Source organism: Benincasa hispida, chromosome 10 (assembly GCF_027475165.1).
Source record: "Benincasa hispida cultivar pf3 chromosome 10, pf3_genome.v1.1, whole genome shotgun sequence".
Taxonomy (NCBI): Eukaryota; Viridiplantae; Streptophyta; class Magnoliopsida; order Cucurbitales; family Cucurbitaceae; genus Benincasa; species Benincasa hispida.
In genome coordinates this window covers 11,344,883-11,358,032 of record NC_143487.1, presented here as the reverse complement: position 1 = coordinate 11,358,032, position 13,150 = coordinate 11,344,883, and the positions used below count along the sequence as shown (strand labels likewise).

At 33.0% G+C, this 13,150-nt stretch overlaps 2 protein-coding genes across 3 annotated transcripts; both read left to right on the top strand.

The window, feature by feature from the left end:
- The first annotated feature begins 1,057 nt into the window (after window positions 1–1,057).
- Window positions 1,058–6,084, top strand: GRIK2 (geminivirus rep interacting kinase 2). Of its 2 annotated transcripts, none has more exons than XM_039044474.2 (13): window positions 1,058–1,683; window positions 1,846–2,008; window positions 2,224–2,605; window positions 3,388–3,462; window positions 3,546–3,590; window positions 3,744–3,818; window positions 4,209–4,296; window positions 4,400–4,524; window positions 4,995–5,090; window positions 5,196–5,262; window positions 5,347–5,462; window positions 5,549–5,627; window positions 5,708–6,084. In XM_039044474.2, the coding sequence occupies exons 3-13, from the start codon at window positions 2,288–2,290 to the stop codon at window positions 5,902–5,904; spliced, it is 1,281 nt and encodes a 426-aa protein (XP_038900402.1). In that variant the 5' UTR covers window positions 1,058–1,683; window positions 1,846–2,008; window positions 2,224–2,287; the 3' UTR covers window positions 5,905–6,084. The 2 variants fall into 2 exon arrangements, with proteins under 2 accessions (XP_038900402.1, XP_038900403.1); XM_039044475.2 differs by having other exon boundaries at window positions 1,096–1,683; window positions 2,424–2,605.
- A 4,533-nt stretch (window positions 6,085–10,617) lies between these two features.
- LOC120087635 (Galactose oxidase/kelch repeat superfamily protein) lies at window positions 10,618–13,014 on the top strand. The gene is made up of 2 exons (XM_039044476.2): window positions 10,618–10,867; window positions 11,073–13,014. The coding sequence occupies exon 2, from the start codon at window positions 11,505–11,507 to the stop codon at window positions 12,633–12,635; it is 1,131 nt and encodes a 376-aa protein (XP_038900404.1). The 5' UTR covers window positions 10,618–10,867; window positions 11,073–11,504; the 3' UTR covers window positions 12,636–13,014.
- Window positions 13,015–13,150: the final 136 nt, after the last annotated feature.

Below are 13,150 nucleotides of genomic sequence, written 5' to 3'. Positions count from 1 at the left end.
TATAAAAAATAAATAAATAACAAAATATGAAATACGAAAATTTCTCAAGATTCTCCACTTTCTCTAAAGTTCGTGTATTTTATCCAATGTAGGTGTGTTTTTAAAATCCACAAATGACCATTTAGTTATAGAGATCTTGGTAAGTAGGATGTGATATATTTGGACACCGACATAGGTTGTTGTATGACATATGACTAACAGATGTGGTAATGGAAGGAGGACACGTGTTTCTGACACTAAGCTTGAGCATCTATCTAACACATATTATAATATTTATAATATTCTAAACTTAGTAATAGTCAATATAAAATAACTATTATTTTTACCTCTCTAAATTTGCAACATTCTTTTTTTGTTTTTTTTTTTAAATATTTGAAAAACAAAAGCCTCTTGTTTACAAATTTATTAAATTTATGTAATTATCTTTTTTTTTTTAAAAAAAAATCCGCATAACACATTCGACACACGTGTAATATAAAATAGTGGAGTCAAATGTAACCAAACTCAAAATCTATATATTTCCCTCATATATATATTTAAGAGTTATTATATTGACCGTTTTAAAGTAATGTTTGGATAATTAATCTTTTGAGATTATAAACACTACTTTCAATCTTTTTTTTTTCCTGATGTGATATACTTAAAAACTAAAAACGAAATCCAACAAACTACTATTGTAATTTGACTCTAAGAATGGAATAATACTAGCCAAAATAATGTGAACAATATTAGATCGAAACATAGAAAAGGAAGGTTAAATTAGAAGACAAATCTCAAAATTTTGATGCCCGTGTCTACTTGATCTTCAAAATTTCAAATTTATAAATTTAGTCATTGAGTCTTCCAATTATCTAAAAATCCCTATCTACTAGACATAAAATTGAAAGTTTAGATTTTATAAGATTTAAATTTTAAATTTATATCTAATAAAGTAATTAACTCTTTAAAATTTAAATTATAAGAGAAAAAAATAAAAAGTTTAGAAAACTATTAACTATAAAAATAAAAGTCTTGGGCACTAAATTTATAATTCAATTATTAATTTAAACTTGTAATTAAAAGAAGATAAGAATTAAAATAAAAGTGATGAATGTTGCGAAAATAGTTAAAAGCTTTGGGGGGTTTTGGATCTTCATCGGAGAATGGGGAAAAAGAGGGAGGAAGGGAAATCATCTGTCCTGTCTTTCTGTACCTCTCTCTCGTCTTCTTCTTCGGACGCGTCTTCTCTTTCACCTCTCTTCCTATTTTAAAAACCTTCTTCTCATCTTCCATCCACTCTGTCCCAATTTCCATTTTCCTGTAAATTCCCTCGAACTTAAATAAACAATCAACAATCAACAATCAATCCCCCAAAACTCCATTCTCTTCTCTTCTTTTGCACACTCCCTCTTTTTCAGGTCCAGATTCCCGCAGATCCTCGCCTCTTCCCCTTTTCCCCCACCCCATTAGCCATTAACCCCCTTTACACATCCCTATTAGGGTTTTAATTTCATCCCCCAACTCCTCGATCGTCAGGGTTTCGATCGGAATTGTTCGTTCTCTGGGATCTTCTTCGTTTATTATTTGTGGCGGTTGGAAATTTGAACCCATTACTTGTCGTGTGGCTTGCAATTGCTGAATTAGATAAAGGGTGCCTAGGGTTTTCCGCCGGACTGTTTTCTTTTAAAGAATTCGTCTGATTAGGTAAGGGTTTTGATATATTTGTACAATTTGTATTGGGTTAGCTTTGTATTTGTTGTTGGGTTTGATGACGTTTGCCATTTATTTGCAAGCTTGACGTGGGTATTTGTTCGTTATTTCGTCTACCACTATGTTTTCTAATTTTGTTAATGGTCAACGTGTAAGGGTTTTGGATGCAAGTCTACACTGGTTGCCTATATAAGCGATGTTAGGTCTGAATTGCAACGTCTTCGCTACTACCAGCTGTTTCTTTCATCGGGCTGAATGGCATCCGTTGGAATAGCATACTGGACTTGGGCTTGCTGCCCTTCATCCCGTTGTGAATCAGGTGCAGTTCATCACTATGGCTTTCTTATGAGTATCTTAGAATTGTGAACAGCTTTCTATTAATTTAATTTTGGCGTATGATAACACTCCTTCCCATTTGTTGTCTATGTCTGAGGTCATTCTTTTTGTCATCGTTTATGGATTATAATCTTTTGAATTTGAGGGCATGGTTCCAATCATATATATATATATATTTTTTTTCTTTCTGGGGTTCAGGATAGGGTTGTTTGGTTGCGGATAATTTCAATAACTACTTCAAAGTCGAGGTTCTCAAAATCTCATGTACAAAAAAAGTTTCTCTATTTCCAAAATGATGGGCTGTTGTGGTTGCTTTGGGTTTACCAAAAAACCTAAAAGAGTGTTGAGACCTGCTTCTGGCTTCAACCGCCTTTCTGAGGATTTTTTGTTGGGTGAAGACATGGAAGATGAAGAAAGCTGCTCGTCTCATGATGATATGACCAGTCCTACACACGAAGAAGAAACCGAATCACATAGCCGCGGAAAAAATTCTGAAGAGATTTTGCGGCATAGAACGCAGAATGGTTTGATTTGCCGGCAATTTCCTGTCAAGGAGACGAACACAGTTATTCGCTCAGAGGTGATGTAGTTATTAATATGTCCATCGATTGTGTGAAATTCAAATTCAACTTTATGCAACTTCTTAGGCTGTTTAACTTGTACGTGGGTCTATTGTTATTCTAGGAATTATTGCAGAATATGCTGAAGGAAGAAATTGCCCTTTCTGAACAGTTTTTAACACAAATGTGCTCTGCATTTCTTTTACATTTTTAGTCATATGGACTTTGATCTGGAACAATGTTTGGTAGTCATTTGGTTATGGTTGACAATAGAGGGAAAAACATAAGCTGAACTAGCTTTGAATTTCTTCTATTGCTCGCAGACGGAGGGAAACTTATTGTACCGTTCTGTGTTCATGATCTTTTGCTTCTTGTAATATCACAAGCCTCTTGTCAATACTGTAGAAGGTTCAGTAAGCAGCTCTTTTCATTTGAAAATGAATATCTGGTCATTAAATTTTCTAGTGAAGCCTAACTTTGATTCTTAGTTTTCAATGTACTGAGGTAGAAAAGTACTTGGATTGCTTTCAATTTATAGACAGAACACATAAAGCCTCTCTCTCTCCCTCTCTCTCCCTCTCTCTATGTGTGTGTATATATATGACATATCTCCCTGAATTAAAAGATTTGGGAATATACAATGCCTTCCCCCAGTTTTTGTGGAGCTATGAACCTATCTTTTAGAGGAACTCAGCCCTATAGTCGCCTCTAATTGGGTGTATGATGTTTGTACATTGTGGCTTAATACTACTCCTGGTACTATCTGTTCACGTTAATGTTCATTTGTTGCCTTGATGTTCAGGATGAAAATGGAAACAAGATGGTCAATGAATATGTTCGTGAGTATAAGATTGGTTCTGGTAGTTATGGGAAAGTGGTAAGCATTTTTTATAACAACATTTTGTCATATTTTCTCATTTGATACTATTAACTACTGTTTACTTCTTTTTATGTAAACAGGTTCTATATCGAAGCCGTATGGATGGAAAATACTACGCAATTAAGGTGTTCTTTCTGATATTTCTTTTAATTGTTTTAGAAATAACTTGGAGATGGGGGGATTTTCCTATTGCCAAGTGTTTTTCCTGTCACTATGATGTAGAAGGTTGAGATATAAAGTGGTTTCTGTTAATAAAACTTCGGCATACATACTTGTAGGCATTTCACAAGTCACATTTGTCAAAGCTGCGAGTTGCTCCTTCAGAGACAGCTATGACTGATGTTCTTCGTGAGGTAATGGCAAAATCTAAATTTTTTGTTGCCTTGGACATCGGGTTTCCGTTTGATGTTTGATTGTTTCTCTTACTCATATTAAACGAGGGTCTTTTCCCTGCTCAATGGTATCTTTTTTGGCATGAACCACTAAGGTGGATTGCTTTTGCCCAATGGCGTGTTGCATCTTAAAATTCTATTGGGTTTGAATGTTCAGCTCTTATTTGCATATCTTACTATTTTTTTTTTAAAAAAACTCTTATTTGCATGTAGTGTATATCTTAGTTCTTTTTCTCATTCACATTTTCCCCTGCAACTTTTTGGCTAAGCTTGGTTGTATGTACATATCTTCTTTAACCCTTAATTAGCGTTGCTGAGTTCAGGATAAAATATACAATCTCCTTGTTACAGGTTTTAATCATGAAAATGTTGGAACATCCAAACATAGTCAATCTGCTTGAGGTGATAGATGATCCGGACGATGATCGCTTTTATATGGGTATTCATGGCATCTTTCTTTTTCTGTATGGACTTGCTTGAATCATTGAAAGTACTATCTGCTTGAACATAACCTTTACTTGAGCAGTCATTCTTTGCTTTAGTTCTTGAATATGTGGAAGGCAAATGGGCTTGTGAGGGTTCTGATCCACCACGTGGTCTAGATGAAAATATTGCTCGGAAATATTTGCGTGATATTGTCTCAGGACTGATGTATCTCCATGCTCATGTATGATATCGATTCTTACCTTATACGTCTTTTCGTCTTTTTCACAGAAGCTTAATTCTTCATTACCTTCTCGATTTTTGTGTGTCATCCTTACGGGTTAAATTTGTGGGGTTTTTTTTTTTTTTGGGGGGGGGGTGGGGTAATTTTTAATACATATGGGTAAAGAAAAAGGAGCTTATATTACATTTGATAGTTATATCTGTTATTTGGTTATATTATCTGGACTAGATGACAGTGATTCTTACTCGCACTTAAGTTAATTGATGCTTGGGCACATGGTAGCACAATATATTTTCTTAATGGTGTGATATGTGCTTGATGCTTTCTTATAAAAAAAGGGGTATATGGGCATACTTATGAAGTATAAAATAGGGCCATCTACTTGGTTGCATAATAGCCGACTATTTGCTTTATTTTGTTCCCTCTTGATTGGGTTATTTATATATTTATTTTTTTAACTGTGGAAGCAGAATATAGTGCATGGTGACATTAAACCAGATAATTTGTTGATAACTCTTGATGGTACGGTGAAGATAGGGGACTTCAGTGTTAGCCAGGTTTTTGAGGTAATCAAAGGATTTCCTTCATCTCTCCGCAGCTGCATTCTTCATTATATAGTTGTGGTACCATTAGAGCTTCCTGTGAGGGCAATATTGATTTTTTATTTGCAGGATGCAAACGATGAGCTTCGCCGTTCTCCTGGGACTCCTGTTTTTACTGCACCAGAATGCTGTTTAGGTCTATATTATATTGGTTTTGATGCTTATTAAGGTTGGATTTACCTTATGATGTGCCTCAACTGTTAACTTCCTATATTATTAGGTATAACTTATCATGGCAAAGCCGCTGACACATGGGCAGTTGGGGTGACCCTGTACTGTATGATACTCGGTCAATATCCGTTTCTTGGAGAGACACTGCAAGATACGTATGATAAAGTGGGGAAAGTGTTTATTTGTGTTATTATGACTTTCATTAAACAAATGCATTCTGATGTTAAATAGACAATGTATTTCTTCCTCAGATTGTCAATAATCCATTATTGCTACCTGATGATATGAATCCCCAGCTGAGAGATTTATTGGAAGGAATTCTAAGTAAAGGTACTGTGTCTCATTCATCTCCAAGATCTTGGTCCCAGAATGTTGTATGGTTCTAAAATTATTAGCCTTCTCTCTTACAGACCCGAGCCAGAGGATGACACTGGACTCCATAGCAAAGCACAGCTGGGTGATTGGAGAAGAAGGTCAAATCCCACAATACCTATGCTGGTGCAAGCGCAAGAGTTTGATGGTGGAAGAACAATCAAACTTGCAACCAGAAGAAAATGGGAGTAAATATGACGATTTTGACGTGGCTCCTCCTAATTTGTCTATGTAGTGTCCTGGATTTGTTCGTGTAAATTTAAAAGCTTAGATGGGTTTTTTCCTCTTCCCCCTTATATAGTTTTTTTTACCATTTTATTATATAGTGTCTTCATCCCTTCTGTTGGTCTATGTGAGGATATACATGGGGTGCAATTTTATTGCCTGAGAAATTATGGGTTTTTTAAGATTTCAAGATTGTTGCTTATTTTAAGGTTTTTTGTCATGCAGTTTCATCAAGGTGCAGCTATGTTTTTTTAGTTTTTATTGAGGTCTTTCTTCTCTTAGCTCGAATAACCTTCTTTCTACTCTTTAAAGGGGTGTTTAGGTCTCCAACTTGTCCATCTAAGAGGTGTTTAAGGTGCTGAATTGGTTATTATAGTCAATAAGTTATAATAGTTTGTAGGTTATAATAGTTTATTTTAGTTTAAGTAGTAAATAGTAAATATTACAACAAACAAAGAAAGATAGGATAGGTTGGAAATAGTAAGCACTGTAACAAAAGATTTGAAATAGTAGTACTGTTATTAATTGTAGGTTATGAAAGTTGGTAATAGTCCACTCTAATTCACTCTACCTACTTGAAGTTGGGATTCAAACATTCCTTCAATGTTTGGGCCTCTCATTCTCAATTATGAGAAAATAATTGAGAACATGAATTATTATAATGGTGACAGTTTGGTTCTGTTTTGAGATTCGCGTGGGAGAGAGTGCTTTGTTATTCCTTCAAGATTGGAAGTAATTGATGCAAAAATGGTTTTTGCTTTTGAGGTAGATGAACTGGTAGCTAGGGTTTCAAATTTGAAAGCCCTTTAAAGGTATGTTTGATAGATTTAGGTGGTTTTAATTACAATGTATTTAAGAATCTTTCTAAATAAGGTAATAACATCTCATTTGCATAGTTTGGGGTAATCTGAACTTTTACAATAGTAATTATCTATTTTTATTTCGTTTTTTTCTATTTTTACAAAAAAGAAGTTGTTTTGCTATTTTTCTAGATGAGAAATTAAAATCTGTCATTCCTTTTGTCAACCAATTATTATAATTCATATTTAGTTACAATAAAAATAAATAAATAAAAAAATTGCAAACTCTATTGCCTACCATATTTATTTTTTTACAATCATCCTTTCTCATCATTTGTAACTCATATTAAAATAGTTTATACTAATCAATTGAACGTCCCAAATTCGTAAGTGGTTAAATCAATCTTCGTTTTCACTTAACAACACTTTTTAAATGCTTAAAAACTTATTTATTGTAGTGTTGGAGCTGAATAAGGCCAGCTGTTAAGATTAATTTTTAAAGGAATAATTTGGAATTATTTGACATTTGTAGCAAGAAGCATTAGCACGTAAACATTTCTTTAATTTTCCAGCAGGAAGAATGAAGAATATGTTACACAATAACAGAAACATTTGTGTATTAAGCCACATCACACAGCTTACCGACACGTCATTAGTAAAAGGGAAGATGCCGATTGTTTGCCAACCCAAAAAATAAAAGCTCATCTTCTCTTTTCTTTCCTTTAGCTTTTTGGAAGGTAAGAAATTCATATGATATATAACAAAAGTTTTTATTATAGCAAATATTAGTGTGCAATAGCAACATTTCCTAATACGTTATTAGGACCAATTTTGTGTCTCGGTTTAATTATGAAGGGCCCCAAGCCAACGCATATGATGGGACACTAACAATTAAATCCATTTTTAATTTCATTATTTCATTTTGTATTTAATTATATATTGCTCCAAAATCCTTTTTCCCCCCTTTTTACCAAAAGAGAAACTAGTAGTACAATTTCTAATGAGAAGCTGACCTTTGTACTTATTTTTTGAGATTCTATTTCTTTGCATTTCCAAACCTTTTTGCATTAAAACTCTACAAATTAATATACTGACCACTTGTCAATCATGGGGTTACGCTTAGTCTCCCAATCGTACTATTTCTTTTACATTACCTAGGTCGCTATTCATTTGGGTTCGATCCTCTAATTATTTTATGTATGGATAATTTTTTTTCCCCACCGTATAAAATATAACTTCTATTTATGTCATCATGCAATATCACATTTTATAACTTGTTGCATTAGGAATGATCATGGTTATCATAACTTTATGCGATGACCATCTTTATCGCAATCTTAAAAAATACAACAAACATTTTATAATGTATCGCGTTAGGGATGATCATATAACCCTAATGTGATGACCATCCCTATTGCGAACTTTTTTTTTAAAAAAAAAAATGATGAGAAAAATGAGGAAACATGATCACGATAAAGATGGTCATCACATTAAGACTACGATAAATATGGTCATACCTATCGTGATACCTTTTTTAAATGCAGTAGTGCACTCTGTTGAAGGTCGAGTTTCATATATTTATGGTGCGTGGGTAATTAATCATAAATAGACCTGTGAATGGGTCAACAGTATTTAAAAGCTCATGTTTTGGTCTCTTTAAAATAAAAATAAAATATCAAAATAGTCATTTTGTATAAGTATATAGATCAAAATAAACATTTTAAAAGGAAATTCGTTTTCTAAAATTTAATTTCATTTTTTTTCTATGCTGGAAATTTGGATATTCAATTGCTTCAACTTATTAGAAAATCACGAAGTAAAACATGGAGGCTGTGGAATAAATACCTTTTTAATGTGTGGTTTTAAAATATCAACTCCAAGTCAAATTACACCGAATTTCTTACTTTATTTGTCTGTTGGTCATTCGCCTTTTTCTACTTTTTTTTTTCTTCATTTTGAAGGATTTTATTTATTGCTTAGAATAATCTTAATTTTTTATCTTATTAATTGCATTTTTTTTTGTAGTACTGTACAGTATTAATTGTATTTACTGATTCTTGATTCGCCAAGAACTCTCCACAATTACCACACTTTTATTATTTTTTTAACGACACAAATGACTAACTTTTAGAGCTAAATAATGATTTTAATTTCATTATTTTCTTCCGTTTAAATAAAACGGATCAGTAATTTTTTTAAAAAAATTATTAAACTACTGTTTTAATTCCTGTGAGTAAATATGATAAAAAAGACTCATGCACAAATCTCGCAATATGTTCCTGATTTATACTTTTAACTTAAATTATTCACTAAATTCTCATTTTATATCTTTATTATTAATTTATGTTAATAAATTAAAATTAATTAAGTTTTACTATTTTTTTTAATATTTTTAAAAATAAATTTAAAATTTTAGTTCATAATTATTTTTAATTAATTAATAGAAATTAACATCAATGATTGAAAGTGAGTATTTAATGAAAAGTTAAGGTTAAAAATGTAAATATTGAAATCTATGGACCAAATTGAAACAAAACTCAAATATCAAAGGTAAAATTATTACATTTTGAAACTTAGGGATTAAATTAAAACAAAACTCAAAACTTAAGGATCAAATGTGTAACATTTGAAAATCAAGGAACCAAATAGAAACTAGATATATAATCTATAGACCAAAAATATATTTTTTCCCCTAAAAAAACCATTCATATGGATGGAAATTGTTATAACATACATGATTTCAATATTTCTCTATAATATTATATTAATCTTTGCATTTATAACAGTCCTACACACCTTGAAAATTATGGGTCAATAAGATCATAACAACAAATGATATAATTAATTTACTTTGAAGATATAAATAGTAGTTTAGGGTTTTAATGTCGGTAAATTTATGTTCTCCTACAAAAAGTTAAAACAGTCCTTATAATCCAAAAAGAAAAAGTCGGACGATCAAATCTTTATGTTATATAATTGAACAAAAAAAATCCCAAATACAAAATATAAAAACCAAAATTAAAACGGTAATTTCGTATTAAAAAATAAAATATTAAATTATAAATTTGGTCCTTAGACATTTTTAACGGTAAAAATCATTAAATAATTCTCTAAACCTTTGAACGTGGACCACCGTTATTAAATTTATAAGATATCTAATACGTGATCGAACTTTTATTTTTTATTTTTTTAACAAAGATATTGATTTGCAACACGGAGAAAACAATCTCATAACTTGAACGAAGACAAAAACAAAAGTTACAAAACCCAACCAGAAAGGATATCGAAAAACACAAAAAATACGTATGAAGGTATTGACTATTTTTTGTTTTTTTTGTTTAATAAAGATCTATAATTTATGAGACATTTTCAAAATTTGAGAATTTATTTAAAATAAATAATAGGGCAAATTCTAAAAACCACTCTTGAAGTATAATAGTACTTATAATTGTATCCTCAAACTTTCAATTGTAAAAATTGGGCTCCCAAAGTTCTAAAAATATTAAAATTGGACATAAAGTTTATTAAACTTAGAAATTGGACCTACAAATGGTAAAAATTGAACCATCAAACTTATACAATTATTACAATTTATACAATTATATAAGTTCAAGGGTCCAATTTTAATCTTTATATAAGTTTGAGAGCTCAATTTTTAAAATTGAAAGTCTAAGAGAAATAATTATAACTAATATCATATTTTAGGGATGATTTTTATAATTTGCTCTAAATAACATATTTTGTAAAAAATAAAAAGGGATAGTAATAAAAAGAAGAAAGAAACCCCAAAGTGCAAAATGGAGAGAGGCGGGGTGGAAGTACAAATACCCAGAAGTACGGTGATGTCTGCGAGAATTTACCATATTTACTTTTTTTTCCCCATTCTTTATATTATATATATATATACACAAATTAAATTATATAAATTAAAAAAATTACATCAGATTGACACAACTCGGGGCCGCCCCACCAATGTGATCTGGTACCGCTGTTTTGGTTCGCCAAGGCTGACTCCACTCTGCTTCATCTTCTTCTTCTTCTTCTTCTTCTTCTTCTTCTTCATCTTCTTCTTCTTCCGGCTTTCATTCCGACATGTTCGTCGGTTACTACTTCAGGCCACCGCGTTCATAGGAGACCCAAGTAATAGATCCTTCTTACTTTCCCCAATTTCAGGTCTGGCTTTCTTTTTCCAATTCTTTCCTCTAATCTGCTTAATTAATTTCCCTGTATCCCTCTTTCTTTTGATTTCGATCCATTTCCATGCAATACCCTTCTTATACCTATGATTTTAGAACTCGTGATTGTTATCTGTTTGTTTTCTTTCTGGGTTTGGGATTTCTCGCTAATCTCTCTCTCTCTTTTAAAAAAAAAATTCCAGATCGTTCTTTTTGGCGGCTGGAAAGAAATTCAGATCGTTCGTGGAGGTTATTGGTGATAGGATTAGGTGTATTGGGTTTCTTAATCTGTTTGCTGAGGACTGCGAGAACTTCTAACTGGTTATAAGTTCGAGCGCATAGTATCGCAAATATCGTATAAATGGAATATTATGAGTATAGATGCTTCACATGTTCTCACTCTGTTTCAATAAATTAATGGGAGAGGGAAATAAGTGTTTATTGATTGCTGCTTTCAAGGATCGGAATTTGTTTCCTGGGTATTGGGAAGATAATCAGAGGCCGCCAGGATATTACATTTTGAGATTGGTGGTCTTTATTGATACAGCTTGTTGATTCTTTTGTTTTAAAATTAGAATATCAATTTTTGCTGACATTGACAAACAAAGTTTCTTTGTAATACCTTATTGGAGGAGATGGAGGATGAAAAAGCTGGTTATTCTTCAAATGTAGATTTGATAGAAAGAACACTTGATGGTTCACAGCGTCGACGCATATCGAATGATTCACTTATACCAGGGCTCAATGATGATGCAGCAATGAATTGCTTTGCTTACGTTCGAAGGTCAGATTATGCTTCTTTAGCATGTGTTAACTCAAGGTTTAACAAGCAGATTAGAAGTGGTGCTGTGGCTGAGTTGAGGAAGAAGATAGGGATTGTGGAGTATTGGGTGTATCTGGTTTGTGATTTAAAGGAGTGGGAGGTGTTTGATCCTGATAGAAATAAATGGATGGCATTGCCTAAGATGCCATGTGATGAGTGTTTCAACCATGCTGATAAGGAGTCCTTAGCAGTAGGCAGCGAGTTGTTGGTTTTCGGTCGGGAGTTTTACGATTTTGCTATATGGAGATATGCGTTTTTTTCTCATTCTTGGGTAAAATGTCGAGGAATGAACCAGCCTCGTTGTTTGTTTGGGTCAGGTAGCCTTGGTTCAATAGCGATTGTAGCAGGTGGGAGTGATAAAAAGGGGAATGTTCTTAAATCAGCAGAGTTATATGACTCGTCAAAGGGTCGGTGGGAAATGTTGCCCGATATGCATGTCCCTCGTCGGTCGTGTTCTGGGTTCTTTATGAACGAGAAATTCTACGTGATTGGTGGGATGTCGAGTCCTACAGCATCACTAACATGTGGAGAGGAGTATGATTTAAAGAAGAGAAAGTGGAGAAAAATAGAAGGCATGTATCCATACGTGAATCAAGGTGCTCAGGCTCCTCCTCTAGTTGCAGTTGTGGAGAATGAACTATATGCAGTGGAGCATTTAACAAACATGGTTATGAAGTATGACAAAATGGGGAACACATGGAATGTGTTGGGGAGACTTCCAGTGAGAGCAGATTCTTCAAATGGATGGGGACTTGCTTTCAAGGCTTGTGGGGAAAAGCTTCTGGTTGTAGGAGGACAGAGAGGGCCAGAAGGTGAATCTATTGTGCTAAGTTCTTGGTGTCCAAAGTCAGGAGTCAATAATGGGATTTTGGATTGGAAGATAGTAGGAGTGAAGGAACATGTTGGGGTTTTTGTCTACAACTGTGCAGTTATGGGCTGTTGAAGAATCATTTATAACTTGATTTGATTTGACAGAAGCTAGTTTTTTTTTTTTTGGTTTCTCTTCTACAAAGGGATCTTCTTCTTAGTGTTGGTTTTTCATAACTGTAGCTAATAATTGTTTACATAGTTTCACTCTTTTCTGGATTTGGCTTTTACTCAATATATGGATTACCTTATCTCCCTTTTGCTGCCTTCGGATTTGTCAAGTAATAGGTAAAATTACCCCAGCCCCCGTGTAATTTTTTGTGTCCTATCTTTCTTGTAGGTAACATTTTGTGTAAAAGTTAGTTTCCAATTATTGTTGTTTCAGAATTTAGGTAATCATTTTACAGACAATTCTCTCTACCAAAAGAAATTCAATCCCTTCTGACTTTCTATCAGCTGTGCTTTTGAAGCAATTTTTTCTGCTCTCTCTTGTTAAATTTCTTCTTTTCCTCTAAACACTTCTTGGCGTTTCGTTATTCTGCTGTTTGGTATTTTTGTTGTCCAACTCCTGATCCATTTTGGATTGTAGTA